Source organism: Sceloporus occidentalis, unplaced genomic scaffold (assembly GCF_023333645.1).
Source record: "Sceloporus occidentalis isolate IW3139 unplaced genomic scaffold, rSceOcc1.0.p SCAF_23, whole genome shotgun sequence".
Lineage (NCBI taxonomy): Eukaryota > Metazoa > Chordata > Lepidosauria > Squamata > Phrynosomatidae > Sceloporus > Sceloporus occidentalis.
The window spans coordinates 7,750,644-7,771,896 of record NW_028317003.1 but is presented as its reverse complement, the minus strand read 5'-3'; the positions used below and the strand labels follow the sequence as shown (position 1 = coordinate 7,771,896).

At 38.4% G+C, this 21,253-nt stretch overlaps 1 protein-coding gene across 2 annotated transcripts in view; it reads right to left on the bottom strand.

The window, feature by feature from the left end:
* The window catches only part of LOC149300761 (sodium bicarbonate cotransporter 3-like), a 41,541-nt gene extending 24,171 nt beyond the window's left edge, over positions 1-17,370 (bottom strand). For both annotated transcript variants that reach the window (XM_089484860.1, XM_089484861.1), the window contains exons 1-6: positions 17,295-17,370; positions 11,717-11,860; positions 9,684-9,822; positions 9,243-9,403; positions 7,757-7,945; positions 177-292 (exon numbers count right to left, since the gene is read on the bottom strand). In XM_089484860.1, coding sequence (XP_089340986.1) covers positions 177-292; positions 7,757-7,945; positions 9,243-9,403; positions 9,684-9,739 — 522 coding nt within the window. In that variant the 5' untranslated portion in view covers positions 9,740-9,822; positions 11,717-11,860; positions 17,295-17,370. The remainder of the gene's footprint in view (positions 1-176; positions 293-7,756; positions 7,946-9,242; positions 9,404-9,683; positions 9,823-11,716; positions 11,861-17,294) is intronic.
* Positions 17,371-21,253: the final 3,883 nt, after the last annotated feature.

The following is a 21,253-nucleotide window of genomic DNA, read 5'->3' as shown; positions in this document are numbered from 1 at the left end:
TTGAGAAAGCATAATTTCCCTATACTAGCACTGCCTCGTTGTCAAATAATAAGATTCCTCATCGGAAAGGTTTGCTTGCCCAATATATTATATAGAGTCTTTACATACTATTTAATATTCAAATCTGTATTGTTCAACAAAACATGGATTATTGTGATAATATCTATGCTGCGTACCTTGCTAAAGTCAACTGTACTGTTTTCTTGACTTCCTCCAGTTCCGTTTCGTTTCAGATCAGCTGATCTGGCACTATCCATATTTGCTGGGGTTGACTGTGGTGAAGATAACAGCCCTAAAAATAAAAACTTGCAGTTAGACAAGGACTTGGAACATCAGTTTCAAGATTAGAGATGAAATGGGATATGCTTGGACACATGAAAACGTCCTGAATATGGTTGAATGGATACGCAGATTAATAAAAAATATATTTAAGTAAAGAAGTGCATGGTTAGTGGCCAAATGCACAAACCTATTTTTCTTTGTGTGGATCTAAATCTACACTGGACTAGAATTCATTAAGTGACAAACATCGCACAAACATGAAGCATACTAAAAACATATGTTTTTAAAATAGCTTAATGCCAAAAACTAGTAGGAAAGACATGTGCATCATCCTTATTACATGTCTCACGGTGCCTTGTAGCCAGGTGTTAAGTGGTAGATGAGGAACAGTTTAAATGACCCATGTGTAGAGGAGCCAAAAAACTGCATGGATGACGAGGCTGCTAGAATGCAATGAAATATGAGGGGAAAAAGTTCCTTTTAAGATATTGAGTGATCTTTAAGAGGGAGTTATAGCCATTTTGTCTCATTCCCCTTATTACAGGGATACTTCATTCATCATGTTTACTTTAATGTTGTGCACTTGCAAATGCCAGTGTGAAAATGGAACCACATAGGGTGTGTTGGGATGCTTTAGAGCTACAGTGTCCGCCAACGATGAATAAATAATTTTATTTAATACGCATTATTTCTTGGTGATGCTGCACATTAGACTGTGCCTTTAAATAATTTACCATTTTATTTAGTGTACATTTCATACACAATAGCTGAAGTGTGCACAAATCTATATTATGCTATGGTATAAGTACTCTGTTGGGACCACGGGATTCTTCTGGTGTGTCAATGGGGATATGAGCTGCAATCCAACAGAACAGAAAACACAGGTTGGAGAACTCCAATATAAATAAATATATATATAAATATATCTATATAAATAGTATGTAGTATATAACACAGCCCAAAATATACAGCCAATGTATTTTTTAGGTTATGGTTTGGAAACAGTTGGAGGTATTTCAATGTAATTCGAGGACTTTGTCTGGAATGCGCGGAAAAATGTATAAATATATCTCACTAAAATAACTAGAAGCATAACTTGAGCTATTAAATAAAAAAGAAAAATAGTTATTTAGTGAATTCTACAAAAGCAAATCAAATAGACCTTCAATAATTCACAGAAAACATGATTCAGAGAGCTGGTAGCGCATGCCATGCAGATCTATAGCTGGAAACTTTATATCCACACTGCTTGATCATTATAAGACACAGGTGATGGCTAGACATCCATGCATGAGTTGTGATAGCAAGTCAGAGTCATTTTAGTCTGGGGCACTTGTCTTTTTTGTGACTGGTTCAACTGCTCCTGAATAACTACGTGCATGTATAACAGAAGCAGTGTCAACAGCATGCGTGAACTTTACCTGAGAAGAACATTGGTGAACTACAGCACAGCTGCAATGTGAGCGAATGACAGCTCGATGAAATCTCCACACAAATGCAAGTCTAAACGGGATCAGGACAACAAGCAGTGCACTCCAAGCATGATAACAAGGTCACCTTAACAAACACTTATCTGAGAAGTTCAACAGTGGAAGCAGCGGGCAAAGCCAATGCTAAAATAGTGTATGTCTTCATAATAATAATAACCAACATATGCTTAATAAATAATGAAAATAAGATTGCCTGTCATACCAAAATGTATTAATGTGTGAAGTTTAAGAAATGTTTTTCAAACTACAATGATAAAAAATGTATTTCTGATGTCAAAGTGGTCATCAGAACTAGGAATGTGCTTCAGCAAGGACAAGGAGGTAGGATCCACCTAACATTGTGTCTACAGATCGCAGATACAGAAAAATGGACTTCAAGAGGCCATTTTATAGCAGACCCCTTTAAGCTCAATGTGTTTCAAAGGTCTGTTCTCTAGGAAAAGTAGGAGACAGATTTTAGATATCAGTCGTGAGATAACAAGACTCCAGGTTGTGTTGTCGGCAGTTAGACTAAGTCAAGTCAATTGCCACTAAAATGAGACTGGCATGAGAAATACCCCATGAGATAGCTAAAGGGAATAGATATCTAACCTTTCTTTATGTATTTATCTTTTGAATACAAGATAAATTTCAGACATACAACTGAATCTATATGAATTATTAAATTCACATCGGTTTATTTCAGGGCACTCTGCCTTTAAATAATAGCTCCACAGTAAGCTACAACTCCGAAGACATTAGGACGTAAGTGGAAATGAAGCAGATCTAAAAAGAAAATAGCTGTAAAAACTACAGCACGCAGACCTACAAATAATCGATTCCCACTGTGCACCTTATAATCAAATAAACAAAGACATTCTGGAGAATTTAACCCCTTAAGGACCAGGCTCATTTTTCGTTTTGTACCCTGTGGGACCGCAGCTGTTTTGACACTTTTGTGGTGCTTGTGTTCAGCTGTAATTTTCTCCTCACCCATTTAGTGAACCCACATAAGTTATATATTGTTTTTTTCAGGACAAGATGGGCTTTCTTCGGATACCATTATTTTGATCGTATCATCTTATTTACTATAAAAAAAATAAAAAAACATGGTGAAAAATTGAAAAAAAACACATTTTATGACTTTTATTTGAAAAATCTTTTACTCACCTAAAAAAGCAAGTAAAAAAACTAGCTAAATAGATTCTACTACTTGTCCTGAGTTTAGAGATACCCAATGTTTTTATGTTTTTTTGCTGTTTTTTGTAAGTTATAGGGCAATAAGTACAAGCAGCGTTTTATGATTTCCAAATCTTTTTTAACAAATCTGGTCATTCTGCCTCCATCTCCTCTTTGGAATATCTTTGAAGCGGGTTAACTCAATTTAACCCATTTAAACCATATATTTTTGAAAACTAGACACCCCAGGGTATTCCAAATGCTGTTATTTTAACCCTTTCCATGCACCAATTATAGAACTACACTTTGTCAAACTTTGTAATAGTATTTTTTTTTTATTTTTTTTCCACACAAATTGTACTTTAGTTATAGATATACAGGTTCTGGTATATGCCACTGTCAAACAACCCCCCAATATGTGTTCAGGAACATCTCCTGAGTGCAGTGATACCCGACATGCATGGGTTTGTCGGGTTGTTTCAGATTTAAAATGCCACATTTGGGAAGTGCGCTTTTTTTCTCCATTTTGGTCAGTCTGTACCTATGCCCTATCTTTGAGCTAGGCCACTCCAATTTACCCCATCAGCCATTTTTTTTTATATATTAGACACCCCTTGGGTATTTGAAGTGCTTTTATTTTAACTCTTTGTTGAGATTTTTGAGAAATTTTAGCACTTGCTCAAAATAATAAACTTTATTTTTTTATTTTATTTTATCTTTTTAATACTTTTTTATATTTTTTTTACACATTTTGCAATGTACTGGATGGTTCATCTAGTGACATCACTGCATAATTATTTTTAAATGTTAGCACATTTTTTTTATTTTTTTTCCATTTTATTTTTTTTTTAATATTTTACTAATCACATAGTGATTAGAAAGCTGGGCTCCATTGACTTGCATGGTTGAATGCAGTACCTGTATTCAACCTGCAAGTGGAGCCAGAGTTCTCTAGAGGGTCTGGAGACCGTCTAGCTAACTCTATCATCTTTATTGTTTATTTTCCCGGACCGCCGCCATCTTGCTTGATGGCGAAGATCACCGGCAGCGGCGGCTGTGACCGCTCTCCGGAGCGGTCACAGCCCACCCAGAGGTAAGTGTTTGGTGTCGCTGGATGCCTCCTGATTGAGGCATTCCAGCGACACCATTTAAGTTTAGGAGGCGATCGTCGATCGCCTCCTAAACGCTTTTAAAACGGGCGTCCGCCGCCATACAATGTATGGCGGCTGTTGACGCCCCGGGGAGGGGCCAGACATGGCCCCCGATGCCGATCTCGGCGTTACTGAATGCCTCGACATCGAGGCATTACAGTAACGCCGTTTAAGCGAAGAAAGTGATCGTTGATCACTTTCTAAGCTTATTTTATTTTATGACGGTTCAGGACCGTCAAAGGTCATTTAGCGACCTTCATGTCATGACGGTCCTGAACCGGCAAAGGTCGCGAAGGGGTTAATATAGGACCTTTGTGTGTAATTTTATCTCCCAATTCCCCATTAATATTATCTGGGGAGAGAAATTGGATAACTTGTTTAAAATAAAATTCAAATTTTCTTCAGTTAGTCATTTTTACTGTTTAATTTGCATACTGAAGTTTTTTTTTTAAATTAATATAAATAGAACCGATATTTATTGGGCCAACATAGGACATGTAGTGCCACATAAGCTTTCAGGAGCTCTGAGGTTTGAGCTAAAGACCCCATTTTCTCTTAGACCAACACAGCTTTATCCAATTTCCTTATTGATATAGAACATCTATATGCATGTTCAAGTCTGGACAGTTCACTAAAAGAACAGTTAACTTGTGTCTTTGATTGACAAGTTTTAGCCTCATCTTATAAGCAGCAGAAATATCTACAAAAAAATGTAAATAATAAAACAGAAAGACCACCACCTATATATAGGTATTCCTGAAAGCTAGTAGAGAAGAAATAGGTATTCTGAAGTGAGATGAAGTTATGAGTAAATATGGCAGTATCAAGATGGTCGCACTGCAGACTCAAAACGCATGCACAAAAGATAAAAAAAAAACAAAAAACAATGCTAATTACTTATGCTTAAGCAATGTGCTCAAAAGCATTCCAGTGTGAGTGATTGAGTTGCAGAGTGCACCACACAGGTAGAGAAAACATAGTTGCCTGGGTCAGTGTCACCATGATTTTTCTTCTTTGTTTCCATGAGCTTCTGATTTTCAGCCTCCTCCTCTGGTGGGTGAATTATTACAGTAGGAATATCCTCACAAACCAATGGCTGAAAGTCTGAGCACCACGGTTCACTTTGTTGGGAACTAGTAGATGCCAGTCGATTGAAGCTAGGGCTGCTGGGTGGTGTGTTTTGGGGGGATGGTGCAGGTGAGGTACGCCTGGAGCCTGCTGGGGTCCCAACTCTCGAAGGAGGAAGAAGATAATTGAGGAGGAGAGACAGGCGAGATTCTGCTCGCAATGAGTTACGGGAGGCTGAAAGGCCTTCCCCTGAGATAAAACAAGAAACAAAAAAGGTCTACGTAAAATAAATGAATACCTTTACTTGTATAGCTATGGGAACACTTCAGAAATTAAAATTCCAAGCAACGGCCTACTAATAGGCAAACGCATGCACAAAGGAAAAATACTGAAACAGATACATAAGCAACTGAGCATACTGGTTACAAATAGACTAACTTCACACAATCGCAACCAGTTTTCCCGAAGAGGCCATCTCAATTTTCCAGCTAAAAGACCAGAGTTGTATACAACTGAACTCCAAATGGTGCAGGGATGAGCACCACGGTCTGTGACAAAGCTTTTTGAACTCTTCTGTGCCTCTGGGGCCTAGAGTGACATTGCACATGGGTTCTGCTAGGACTAATTATCTTAACGTTTCCTTATTAAATGAAATAATCAAAAGAGTGCTTATGGTATGTACAGGGCCGGCCTTAAATTAAAACATCGGGTTTTTTTTAAACTTTATTTAACGTCATTCATGTTAAATAAAGTTTTAAAAAAAAACGACTATTCCGGCGCTCAACATGAAATGCCGGCATCGCGGCAGAGCGAGAAGACGGATGCCTCCCGCTCTCACCGCAGGACTCCGGCAACAAGGTAAGTGTGTGGGGGGGTGTAGTTTGAAGGGGCAGAGGGGGGGTAGTTTGAAGGGGGAGAGAGGGGGGGTAGTGAAGGGGGGGCGCCAGAGGAGTAGTCCGCACAGGGCGCCACAACGCCTAAGGCCGGCTCTGGGTATGTATGTATTCGTATATTACAGCCAGTATGCGGTAGAACTACCAGCATTTATGTATAGATATAGGATATGGTCTGATCGGCAACTAAGTCAAACACAAAATATTGTATTGTTCTTGTGCATATTGAATAAATCCTTCAAATACTTATAGTGTGGGTTAGGCGACTCACTTGGACAAAAGCTAATTGAAGCCAGGAGTTGGCAAACCTGGAGTCCAATGAATGAATAAGAATTGGAAAGTGTGTTTTAAGGCTACTATGAACAAAAAATAAAATACATCTAAGACTTACAACCAAGATTTGTTGATTTACATAAAGCTGGAAAGGGTTACAAAATAATCTAAAAGCTTTTAGATATCCATCAGTCCACAGTTTATAAATGGAAATGCTTTAGTACTGCGGTTACTCTCCTTAGAATGTGGGAACCCAGCCAAGAGGACTCCAAGGGCACAATGCAGAATGATCAAGGAGGTAAGAACCCCCCCCCGAATAACAGCTAAAAGCTTGAAGGAACTATTAGCCAACATCTTTATGTCATCATCTGACACACTCACATACACAACCCCCCCCCCCACCGCTGCCTGTCTCCTGCCATTGTGAATGCATGGGAGTCTCACGGCATTCATGATGGCAGCCCTGCAAAACCCTGGGCGCCAGGAAGTGGTTTCTAGTCACCATGGCGACATCGTTCAAGGTTTGTCAAGCCCTTCATTGGTTGGTTGGTTCATTTGAAAACAAAACAAACAAAAAAAAGATTCACGCATCATCTGCTACTCAAACGCTCTATATTGTGATATTAAAAATAGCACGTATTACGTAACGTATACCCCATAAAGGAAATGGCAATATGCTACTTTCAAGAATTTGCGGTAATTTAACTGCAACATGCACATAACACATACAGATATAGAAATAGATTCTTTTCAGGGATCTTCTACAATCTGTTCAGGAAATATTTTAACAAAAGCATTTGAAAAGGGCACATCAATGCAAGAAATGCTTTAAATTGAAAAGGCATGGGGTATTTCACAACCGACCCCAATGTTCCAAAAAACATTTTGCAAAGCTCATTAATGCTGGAGGCCAATAGTCAATTATACCAAATCCATCTCTCTTCAGGCACAGCTCCGATCCGTCCGAGGTCACATTGTTACTGGCAGCACATTAGAACGATTGAGTATTAAATAAAAAAAACAGACTGATGTCACTGATATCTACAATATTACATATATTGTGCGGTTTCATTTTCCCTGTATTTCTCCCAGGACAATCATAAACTGCTAAAATTCATTGGGCACAAGTTTTGAAACTTTTTTGGGGGTTTAAATCATAGTAAGGTATAATCTGCCCTTGATTCATGGCCGTCAAATGTACATTCTCACCCTTGCTCTCTTATCTTTCTCACTCTCCTTGTATATCTTTGCAGTCTATAGTATAGGGGGGGGGGGGGGAAAGGGCATCCCATATTTTAAGCAAAATTAAGAAATGAAGCCCAATCAATAACAAAAACAGTTGCAAATAAAGCAGCTGCTGCTTTAAGAGGAAGGATGACAGACAGGAATTTGATAAAAGCGAAATAGGTTAGAATAAGCTGCTTGTCACAACTTATCTCACCGTTTCGTTCAAGCAAGTGAGGCTCAGAATGTTTCTTGCCTATGTCAGCGAAGGAGCGTACTAGCGGGATTCGGTTACTCAGCTTCTTCTCATTCTGGTGGTGATGTCTCTTTAGGAGCGCTTCCCGCACTTGTTCCCTCATCAATTCATCTAACTGGCCAGCCGCAATCATGCTGTCCAAGACCATGTCTGTGTGAAAAGGGAAAAAAAGCCAAAGAGCTGAGTGTTTCCACTAAATACATATTCAAATGAACCGAGCAACAATACACAAAAGCTGCACTAAATTTAATGCTGTATCTAAAATATTTCTTTAGAAAAAGTGAATTATCTGATGAGACGCCAACACTATATGCACTTTCATTCATAGACCCCTAAATCCCTATGGACGTTATATATGAAAATGCTAATTGGGGTTATTATTGCGATAGCAAAAATGTTTGCTAAAAACTGAGGTATCATCCAGTTTCTATGTACAATGTAACGGATCGAGAGGTTACCGTTTTTGCATTCACATCTGAACATTTTAAACATGACATTTACACAGAAAGAGTGGCGAGTCTCTGGAAGGGTGCCTCTGCCTTTCCCTGCAATCCAGATTCAAGGAGGCTTTGCTCAGTATATGTACACACATTGCCAATCATGGGCCAGTTGGGGAGATCCTCTGATATAAAATTACCCAAGCACCAAAACATTTATGACTATAGCGGTAGATCTCAAGGCTGAACATAAACTGTAATATCCAAGTCTATGTCACTAAATAATAAGTCTTTAATATTTAGCGGTTATTTACATTAATTTTCACCATAATAGGGTAACCACTAGCACATAGAAGTAATGGCTAGCGACAGACAAGTGTAGAACAGGAAGCGGCTACTTTAGATCAACAAGCAGACAGGTGCAAAGCCCCAGTGACTGATACACAAAGCAAACACAAAGCACACCCTTTACCTACCCCGGCGCTCTTTGTAAACACACTGATTAGAGGAAACCAGCTAAATACATACATAAAACATTACTAGAATCACAAACTCTTAGCGACTTCCGTAGAAAACATGAACACCTTTTCAAATAAAGAAGGGAAGACCAAACCAGTAAAACTAAACTTACAAACCTTTCGTTTCTTTATATTACGTATTAACCCTTGCTGCGCTGCCCAATTAGTTCATGGGATGCAGGAAATCTTAGCTGGAGTGTACCCTTAACTACGTAATGCAATCATGTGTGCTTTTATGTACGACAGCAGAGTGGCCCCTTAAGTTCATGTGGTCCACCTTGCAAACGCATGTAGAGTTTCTGCAGAATCTCCCAAAAAATGCATTTGCCCCCTTTCTCTGCCAGCTATTTGGCTTACGTGAGATGTGTCGTCTACTTCTACTCCAAATATTTCGATTTTTCTTTAATTTATATTAAAAAAATAAATAAATAAAAAAAATAAAGGGGAAAAAAAGAAAATTCCCCATAAAACCATGTTGTGAGAGTGCCTTACCTGCAATTTCTTCTATTGTACTGGCTCTCATATCCAACATTACTGTGCCGTTAAGGATGCAGCTTCTTAACTCAAACAGGCTGTGCAGCGACAAAGTCGCCACATAAGGCTTACTCCATCTGTCGCCACCATCTTCAACGTCTTCCTCAAACTTGAGCCAGCTGAAATCAAACACATTTACAGAGTAACGTTATGAGATTTAACTTAAAAATGGTAATTCTCCTTAAATACATCCTTTAGTAGCAAAGGAACATTTTTTCAGTTCACCATACTTAAAAGTACTTACAGCAACAAGCTTCAATAAAAAATCTCAGCTAGGACCTCAATGTACAATTCTTAAGTCTACCACAGAGTAAAGAACGTTTTAAGACTGTATGTGTATGGAGAATATGTTATTACTTGAGCTGAATGTTACAGCACATCTGTAAACTAAAACCTCACCGTGCAGTTTCCTTCCATTCACATTCTTCACCATCCCGAAAACAGAGCTCATCCATTTCAGTAAAAAGGTCATGTGGAATGTGCTCTTCATCATCATCCTCCGTGCCAAGGATAAACTGTACGCGCTGGGATGGGGTGTCTAGAGAGAAAAAAAAAAAACACAAAAACAATTATTGCGTTCCGTATAGCTGATGCTTTCCACATGCATAACACATTTCGTTTATTATTGCATAATTTTAATTAAAAAACCAAACCAAAGCACAGTATAAGTGCCTGTATCCATGGGAAAACATGGCCGCCTGCTGCATGAAGGTAAAGAGGATGGATAAAAATTGCTGTTCCCACTGAATCGAGGGGAAAACTAAGAAAATGCAGGAGGTACCATCACCCTGCTAAGGATATTATCCCACTGCATCTGTGGTCCCTGCTTGTTCTTTACGGCAATGAAATCTTTTCATTAGTCAGAATATCTGACTGGGTCAAGACTAACCCATTTATTGTTTACCATCGGCGTATGATAAGGAGTCAGGGTGTTTGATCTAGTAGGCCACAATTAAACACAGCTGCATCACACAAAATAGCTTATACGCAACTGCCTGAAAAGAAAATGCAAAAACTAGAACTTTTTTAAAAGATAAAAACCGCACAATAATATTGAAAACGTAACATTAATCTGGTACTAGTTATAATAGAAATCGGTGAGCGTTTCCCTTTACGAAGTGAGAAAAACCTGGTTCTCCAGTCCACCAAAACAGCACCTGCAACCTTGAACATTATAATATATAAATACATTTAGATAGATTTACAAAGAACTTCTTAGTTCTTACAATAAAGTACAGTAAAAGGCTATAACAAAACTAGAACCGATTATACACACATCTTTCACTGCATTTGCCAATATATAGAACTACGTAAGGCAACCAATTCTAAAAACCCAAAAGGTATTCCTTTTATATAGAGGATCAACACTATTTCTATGTATACCACATAGTTTTTCAAAGTCAATGCTGTATTAGCAACAACGTTCTGTGTTAAGTTTTTTGCTGAAAAATAATTTTTTTTTTATTTATTTTTTTTAGGTGGGAAAGTACATGCATGTTTCCATGGCACGACAGAGGTTGCAAAGGTCAATGCATGAACAGTGGGAATAGCTAAAAATGGCAATTTTAAATGTCACTGAGCTTTCTACCAGCCATGTTTATAAAAGCAACCCAAGCACAATTCTCCAAAGAAGGGGTAAGTTTTAATGTTTTTCCACAGTGGCCAAATATTTAACAGCCCGCAAGAGAGCTTAAAGCTTAAGCTAAACCTAAAAACCGACAAATAAAATTAACAAATAAGACACTTATTTTGCCATGCATAGCGCCGGGACAGGTTTCGAAGGACAAACATGGCTTTTTAAGCATTTACTTTGTCTAGAATTTCAGTGCTAGACTGTTTGAAGCAATATATTATATATATATATATATATATATATATATACACACACACACACACACACACATACACATATATATATATACACACACACACACACACGTACACACACCTATATGGATACACCGCTTTCCCAAATAGGTTTGCCTGGGAAATACGTCACCCCTTGGGATCATCAGCACATAGCCGATACGAATGCAGATACGGGTGAAACTTTGTAACATGATTTTAAAGATATCGGCAGCTGTGTCAGTGCGACCGGACACAAGTTAGGTAAACCGTTGTATTCCTTTTATACCTTTATGTGGCTACTAAACTTTTAAAGTATATTTTGTTATATACTTAATGACAAACCAAACCAAACCAAAAAAAAATAGATGGTGAATATTATGTAATTGAGATCGAAAGTGTTCTTGTCGCCACAGCAACAACAACAATTAAAACCTGAAATATAATACCTTGTCTTTAGTAGAAGCTGGAGGGTTTATCTAATGAGAGAGTTTGCCCCCCCCCCCAGCCATTTAAGTACCGTAGGCTGTTTACCTACCATCTGGTTCGCTGTAGAATAGACATTTCAGGTATGAATCAGTGTTTACCATAATTGGGAGATTCCCGGCCATCCTCTTTGTCGTTCTCTTTTTCTTTTCTTCGGCGGTGGTGCTTGTGGCCACGATGTCGGTGACGTCTACGGGGCTGTCTGCCAAGCGGTACATGAACGCCAATGTAAACGGCTCTGTGACCTTTGTGCAAGATTAATTTCAAAAAGGGATTTATTTAGGATAACATAGAATAAACAAATTGAAGACTACACACCAGTAATACCAATACAAAAAACAGATCGGGTGCTGGGTTTCAAAACCTGGTTTAACTTTTAGACTTTGGAGAGAGCAGACCTGATGGACTACATTGACCTAAGGCATTCTAAAAGGTTAAAAGAAATGCCTGCTTTTAACATATACATTCGTAGTTGTTAAACTACTTCTGAATAGAACATTTTAAACATTTATTTTAACAGCTGAAGGACAGGGTGGTGGCAACACGGGGTTAGCAGAAATTTTATGTCACAATATCCCAGTACATTTCTAACCTGTAGATGGTTTTAGCATTGAGGTGCCGTGTCCGTGTCATTGGCAGAATAGCCGGCCAGACAGGCAGGAATGCAGACATTAGTAAATTAAAGCCTACAAGCCATGCTAAACACAGCCAAGATAAACAAAGCGGTACTTCAGACGGATTGGAAAACATGGGGAACCATTTTGACGGTGTTCATGGTATATTATCTTCATTTCCCCAAAAGTAAAGAACCTATAATTGACAGCCTTGTTCATGACCCTCACAATAACTTTAAGAATTCCAAAAACAATGCTAAGTCACAATGACACTATGTATTTTCAGAATGCAGACAGGCACGTTGAGAGAGATGTCTCCCGGGCGTGCTTCACGTAACATCACTATAATACTGCACAATGTTTACATACAGCCCTAAGGGTCACCGTCTCACACTGCTGCTATAGGAACCAGTCTATCGAACAAGTCATACCACACATAACTGCTGAGAAAATGCAGAGACTATATACGTTGACACTAATCCCTACATGCCATCTCAATGAGGTTCAGGTTTCTCAAAAAAAACTCAAAAATCGGCAAAGAAGGACACTATAGGGGGAATGGTTAGAAGAACTAGAGGCAGGGATTTTTATGTTATTTTCCAAAGTACATCAATAGTTATGAATAGGCCACAAAGTAAATTATATAAACGCTTAGTTTATTTACACAATGTATAACCACATTTTTCGTTATATAAACTTTGTCACACTTAAGGTGCCGTCTGTTGAATTTAACATTTTTATAACAAAATGTTGCATTCCTAGTACGGTTGAATGATGAAACGCTTCTTTATATCATCTAAAATTCCGCAGTCATATTTTTGTACCAGAAAGCTTGTAATGTGACTGTAATGTGTATTTGCTTAGCTACTAGAGAGTGCATTGAATGGCTTGCCCAAGTGGAACTGCACCTTTAAAGGACAGTAAAATACCGATACACTCATACGTCATGATCGCCTAGAAAAGAGGGACCTCAGGGAGGAAAAGAGAAACAATGTTAAGGGCCCAAGAGGGACTGTACATACTTAACAGATTCTTGGGGGATCTAGGCAAAGCCTGTCCACAAGACTACATAAAGCAAGGGAGCCAATTATACTAATGAGAGCCAAGGTTCAAGCCTTAAACCCTCCAAGCGGCCTTAGTAGGGCAGACCTTACCAGCTATACATTTTGTTTCTTTTCTGACTTATCATTAAGGGCAGGCATTGCTCTTCCTGTTCTACTGGTAATTTAATACCGTACTTGTAATCTGCTTTAGAAATTTCCTTCGGTAAACACCCACTTTTACAGTTTTCCTACGATTGTTTTCATAAGGTTATGGGGAAAAAAAAGTTTCTGAAATGTAAATTGCTATTTTTTCTTAAACTAAAGACCCCCAGGAACTCACGAGCGAGTATAGCACACATGAGAACTGGTGAGCAGATGTGTTCAGCCCAAACTGGGGGGCAGGTAAACAGTTCAAATACATAGAGTGAATTCTTATTCTCTTCATGCATCTGGACATATTCAATGGTTAAAAAAAGGCAGTTTAATGGAGACACTGGAGTGTTCCTTTAATAGAGTCGGCTGATTGAATTATAGTGGCTGTATGCATAATAGGCATGTAGAATGCAGACTGGGTTTCCTGCAATCTCATACTCAAAGCAAATATTCTCTATCTGTTCCCATCTGCATGAGAATCTTGTCGATTCATTGCACTGTATTCACAACTCAAAGTGGAGAATGATTTCTGCAGGTTTGTAGGGGGGGGGGGGGGGGGGGACTTAAATATCTCTAAAACCCAGGCTGAACATGCCAACTATGTGCCTGTAGTACTTGGAACACAACATTCAATCCTAATCATCTTCAATGTTATTCTACACCAAGCGTAAAAAGTTTCCATGGAACAACAATGGCGTAAAGGTTTGTGTTTTCAGGGTTCTATGTAAAATAATTCTTTATAACAACGCCAATGAAATTTGTTCCTGCATAGGTGTTGGTTAGTCAGTGTCTGGCTGGTTGATTAGTACCGTAAAAAAGAAAAAATGGTTCTGCACTCAACTCCCAGGAAGCAGGGTGCTAGCAGGAAAAAAGGGACAGCATAAACCCTCTTGAAGCACACGAACAAAGAAAAGGAATCCCAGCACTCCAAACAGCTTCCAGTCTTTAGGATACTTTATTAAGCGAGAGCAAAAAAAAAGCAACGTTTCGGCCAAACAGGGCCTTTGTCAAGCTTTGTTTGTTAGCTGGTTGATTAGGACAGAGTCATTCTACTGGTTACCACAGGCAGTGGGATCAGCAGTCAGGGCGATTGTCTAGTAGACTGGACTAAGATAATACAGAACACATTTAAAAGTTACTGAATGCATGAGAAAATGTTGCGCTAAAAAGGTTTATGCTTTTTTTTTTTTTTTTTTTTTTTTTTTTAAGGAAAACATCACAATATTCTTGAAAATGTATTTTAATCTACCAATAGTAATTAAGCACTTGGGAGGAGTTACACTGTAATACTGCAATAAATCCATACTACACACAATTTCATTGTAAAATGCTTATAATCTTTTTAAAAGTCTGACACTTAAAATTCCACCTAGTTTTCTGTATTAATCTTCCATATTACATACCAGTGCACATTCATTTTTTGCTTTGCTGTAACGGGGAGTTAGTCGGTGTCCAGTTCTGCTTCTCTTTAACTTATATGGAATTTATTATGTAATCACTCGTTAAACTGTATTACATTAATTTCCTGATAAGGTAAAAACTTCATTGTACAAATCAGGTAAAGGGATCATAAAAAGATAAATGGAGCGCACAAATAAAACCCCGTACTTATACGAGAGCTCTGCTTAATAACAGAATTGGGGGAACAAAGCTGACACTACAGATATACTTACTGGAGAAACAATTCAAAACGAAAACCTCTAAAGGTTAACCAAACATTTTGCAGAATAATAAAAATGGAAACTCTTCTTCATATACTTACATCATGCCAGATCTGTTTAGTACTCCATATCTATCTTAATGGCGTGTACTGTCCAGAAAAATATATACTATCACTAGAGCAGGCCCTTACATTGGTCCCGGTGGGTGAATGGCTCCTAGGCAGCAGTTTAACAGGGTGTCAATTTGCCACGCTAAGGCATACTCTTTTGGGATAGATTAATAGAGAAAATGGAGTGTTTATACACCTCTCTCTCTCAGTAAATCTACCTGCATTATTACGGTCTGTGCACTTCCACAAAAAGCCTCTACCCTATTCAATCAGGGAAGAGGGTGTGCCCAGAAACTCTGACCTTTTGCGGAAGTGCATCTACAGTCCAGGTTCCCGGAAAAGTGGATGAAGAAAGAAGACACGGGGCGAAGTGGACGAAGAAAGAAGTCAGAAGAACGGGAAAATACAAGAGAAGATTTAGCGGAGTTGTAGGAAAGGAGGCATGGTCACAGAAGCAGCATGAACGATAGTGTGAAACAGCATGAGTGAGAGCAAATTTTACATCGTATGTGGGAGTGGTTGGGGGGGGGCAGCATCCAAGTACACTGTCTTGGGCCAGCCCTGACGATCACACAGTATATACAATTTATGTACTGGGACACACCTCTTAATTACTGAATCCAGGTTTTTCAGACCCATTGCCAGAGGTGTATACAATCAAGCACCTAGCCATGCAGTCTGCATTTACAAGTATTTGTGAAAAACATGGGTCCTTCTGAAGAGCTCAGTGAATTCAAGCATGGTACTGTTATAGGATGCCAGCTTTCCAATAATTCAGTTTGTGAAAGCAAGGTCCATAAAGATATGGTTGGATAAACTTGACTGGCCGCACAGACCCTTGACCTCAACCCAATCACATCACCTTTGGGATAAACAAACAGATTGTGAGCCAGGCCTTCTCGTCCAACATCAGTGCCTGACCTCACAAATGCTCTGGTGGATGAATGGGAAAAAATTCCCACAGCAATCTTGTGGAAAGGCTTCCCAGTAGACTGGAGGCTGCTACATATTAACGTCTATGTATTTAGAATACAATGTCATAAGTCCCTGTTGGTGTAATGGTCAGGTGTCCCAATGATTTTGTCCATATCATGTATATCACAAAGTGCTGATTTACCTCTTTTTGCCTACTGGCAGAAAAAAATATTAGTTACGTATGTATTTTTTGGCACCAACAGTGTCTGTGCAATGTATTAATTATATATGATTTGAGCATTAAAAAGCCAACACGGCTATTGTCTGAATCCAGCGAGGTCAGTGGAATTACTCAACAGGAAGACCCATGAATAAAAACAAACTCATCAATTTGCACTGAAGGACAAGTGCTACCGTTACAGCATTCAGTTCCGAATAACAGCATTTATGAACCCTACCTATAGCTGTGTTGGATATTTATGGTTTAAAAGTAAGGGGCTATTTTACATGAAGGAAGCTATCACCTATAGAAGAGGTGGCAAAAACTATACTATAACTAGTTTTTGTTCTTGAAATGTTCTCCTCCTCACCACAGATTTGGAAAAGATATCAGCCTCCTGGCAAAGGGAAGCAGCAACTTAATAAAAGGGAAGGCGTAACAGACATGAAGACTCTGAAACGTTAAGTCACACATAGTGGGTTTCTAATGCTTATATGTTGCTTTTTTTATTTAGTAAACATAGGTCCACTTAGTGTACTAAACTTTAACACGTACAAAAATATAATTTTTTTTTATTTATATAGCATCAAAAATATACGCAACACTTTTTATAATACAGATTTTCAAAGGTCATGACAAAACTAGAATTGACAGACTAAGACAAAACGATAGGTAAGCAGGCCCCTGCTGCTAATTTTATTGAAACTGCGCAAACTCTTAATTACAGCACAGAATTAAAAAAAAAAAAAGGTGTAATTGGCTCATTTAGTGTGGGGAAATTGTGGAAGGCAAATTATTTCCCAAGGGTATGGCAAAAGCACAGAGGACAATTCATATTACGTGCGCGTGTAAGCTGCTTATAGACACAGTAGCCAGCACTTCGTAAAGCCTCTGTCTGATTCATGTACGTTTAGGTCAAATGATTTGACACATGGCGACTTCCAGATATTTCACTGCACTTACTTTCTAATTCTTCTTTCTCAAAATTTGTGTTCACAGTAGAGCTAGTTTTTCCGAGGTCTACCACAGCCTCTTCATCATGACCCTGGAAGGAGAAGAAAAAAACAAAAACAAAAGTGGGTTAAGAAAGTTTACAACTACAATGACCATTGCAGCCATCATATACATATTTTGATCTTTCGGAAGAAACAAGTTTGGGCAATAATAATTTTGGAAAGCAATTTTTGGGAACTTTTGTCTTCACCATCTTTAGAATGGAGATGTGGACAGAGACACAGAGAAATTGGCAGGGGGATGATTGACTGCTGGATTTCTGCCCACAGGTAATTACAACCGATGATAATTTATGGATTTATATAGCACCATCATACTCTGCAGATATACAACTATTATATTGTCTTTCTGTTTTATTTCCCAGGTGTTTATTGCATTACACTTGGCTTTATTCCTCACAGATCATTCTTGGCACTTGTGAAACTGCATACAGACATCTGGAAAATTATTCTAGAAGATGATCTTTACATGGCACTTACAGCCACTTGAAAATGACATTTCACCTTGTAAGTTGGCACTGGTTACTAAAACACAGAACTGCTGCATGTTACCCAAGGCTTGGAATCTACTGAAAATAGTGTATAAATCGGCGTCAATTAAAAATCCAAGATGGTGGTTAAAGAGAAAGAAAGAAAAATGAAATAACAGCAGAAAACCCTACCAGTGGGCACGTTCCCGGTTACCCTCAAGGATAGAGAAAACGATATGGTACAAATGACTGGTGTGTGCCCTGGTTAGAGATATCCAGAAGGCAGGGTTAAAAATATAAGAAGTACAGTTTAATAATTTCACAGTGTACTCGTACATACACTGAATATACTAAAAAAGCAACAATTTAACATTAACCTTTGGCTGGTCTTATACCTGGGGGGGGGGGGGACACCTGATGCATTTCGCCCGTGGGCTTCCTCAGAGGTGATAATTTAAAGAAAGAAAGAAAAAAAAGTATCCCCGGAAATAGAAAAAGAAAAAAATATATATATACACACCAATGATTTTATAAAATTAGGAAACCAGGTTGTTGGAATCTATTGACAAATGTGCTCAGCTTCTCTTTAAATATGGCCAGGTTATTAAGACTCAAATCGCACAGAGAAGAGACTCTATAATGAACGAATGAATGATTCAACCGTTTGTTTTTTTTAAGAGGACATCAAAAAGATTTAAACAATATCTAGGAATAATGAAAAAAAACGTGTAATATATTAAATGAGAACTTTACCATAAAAGGAATTTTGTATAATTTTAACATGCAAAAAACCCAAAGCTTGGTTTCTAAAGAAAGCATGCAAGTGTAACTATAAAACAAAAAAACACAACCTAAAAAGGGTACTAAAATAACCTATACGTTGCAATATACACATCATAGCATTTAAGGACAGCTTTAAATAAAAGAGTGTTAAATAAAGACAATTATAATCATCACCAGAGGTTCTTACCCTTAACAGTTTTCCGCTACTGTAATTGGACCCATTCTAAATGAACCATCCTAACAATTACAAAGTTGTTCTATCCCACTTCCCACTACTGGCACACAAAAGTACTGCGTTGCTTCAACTCTTTGCGGGCAGCCGAAGCTGCAGCATGGTGTCCTCTGACCAAGGTTTTTAAGTATGTCAAAAAAATATCCTTTATTTTTTTACATTTTACTCTTTAGGTATATTCTCTTTCATATCGCTAATGGTTGCGGAGACACAAGGAAATACACAACATAGAAAATACTAAAGTAATGAAGCATCATATAACGTATGCTTTCCGATTGTCAAACAGTGTCATCATTTTAGAGATATTTAGTTCAAATATTTCTCTTCTTCTCGACAATCAGCAGCTTACCAATAGGGGAGAGATACCTCAATAGTAAGATTAATCATATAGACTCAAAAACAGGGCACTACAAGACTTTTCCCCCTATGATATACATAAAAAGGATAACAGATAAATACCATTCATTTTAAAAGTTATATTCCAAAAATTTAAGCATTTTGGAAAAGCAGCATTTATGCTCAGAAGTGAAGGCATTACCCTGGTTTAGTAAATAAATAATCTCATAACCGCTAGGTATTAGATAAACTGTTCTAGTACAACCAGTAGCCAGTGTAAAAATCCAGAGTATTCTTGCTGGCTTGTTCTGGATTTATATTCATAGTCATTTTCTGGATGTTTAAGATTGTGCAATGAGGTAAGCAGTTGGCTCACTTAGACTTACAGGTCTTTAGTCTCTGACCTGGCTCTGGTTATCATCCCACCCTCTAAGCCACTGCTGTCATAGGTGGTATGTAGATTACATTTTTCTTCTGATGCCACCAGTAAAACCCATCGACCGCACGCTCGACCAAATATGCCAACTCTGTATCCAATGCCTCCCTCCGACTATTAAGTCTCAGACCGGTTTCCAGCCGTGGTTATTACAAATACATATGAATGTTTTAGATAAACCATACTAAGCGGTAAGCAGATTCCCTTGATGTCATGAGATCTGCCCTGTACACTTACTCCCTTGCCAGCTCTGTGTTGAGATTGCATCATGGAGACCGGGCAGCAACACACGATAGCACAGAGAAACTCAATCAGTTTCCATACCCGTTGTGTGTGGAGGAAGCATGCTGCCTTTTAACTGATGACAAATACAACTAGAGATTCAATGTAAACCCCCCGTTAAGCATCAGCCAACGAAAAAACAAAAATAGCACTACTCTATTTATAAAACTAGGTCACCTTAGCAGGCGCATAATTAAGCACTTAAAACCACACAAGCAACTGTTCTTGAAACACAGCAACATTAATTTGTACATTTTTGACGTGGAATCGTGTAAGAACGTAAATTAAAGCAATCATAGAAAACAACGGTATCAAGAACATTTTTTGATTCTGTTCACGTGGAGGCTGCATGACCACCAGTGTAGTATTACAGACAGACATGCCCTTGTAAACCTTGAGGTTACATCACATGGCTGTTACCTAAAATACGAAGGATTATTTCCAAGAATAAATAATTGGCAACTCCAAGGATCTCTCCACGTTGGGAAGGAGATCATTCATATTTATCAGACCGTTTACGGTCAATCTCTGTTAAGTGCCAGAACGCAATATTATTATTGCTGCAATAGTCTTAGCTCTCCAGCTTGGGGTTAGCGTGTGAGGTTACAATAAAATGTAGGGAGGTACAAATAGTATAAAGTCATTTATTAAGCCTACTGGATCAGTGGGTTTAAGCTCCAGATTATTTAAATTTCATATATCAACATTTAGCTGAATATCAACATAATACAATTTGCCATAATTCCATATATATTATTGGGTGGATTATGAAACTCCGCTCATGATATTTTTCTCCAGATGACATGGTCTGTGCAGCCATATTTCCTAAGCTACCATTTCAACAAAACAATCCTCCTCTAACTGGAGGAGATCACCGGAAGCTCTATCTTTTTTTGTGGAAGTTCACTGGAAGGTCATGTCCAGGGAGGTGCAGATGAAGAAAGCAGAAGAAAGACATGAGAGAAGAATAAGATGCTAAACAGAGAGAAGAAACCGAAATGGTCAGCAGATAAGGTAGGGACACATTCAGAGAGCGCAGGAGTTGGAGTCAATGAGCCTACAAAACTTGAACAAAAAGAAAGCTTTTGGTTTTGTTCATTTCGGGGTCTTTCCTCGTTTTCAGAGATTAGTACGAATTTAAGAAATATGTAAATGTGATTACATTTGCAATTTGTGCTATTCTAAATGCAAAAGCGTATCAGGAGCGGGGGATCACACAGGGGACGCAGCACCTAGCATCTTCAGAGTCACGATTAAAGAAATATGGTTACGTTTCCATACCAGAATCGTAAAATGAAGATGTTCTGTGTGCCGACAGTGTGACCGCCAGAACGATAGGAAAAATGGCAAAAGGGGGTTAACTGAGGCCT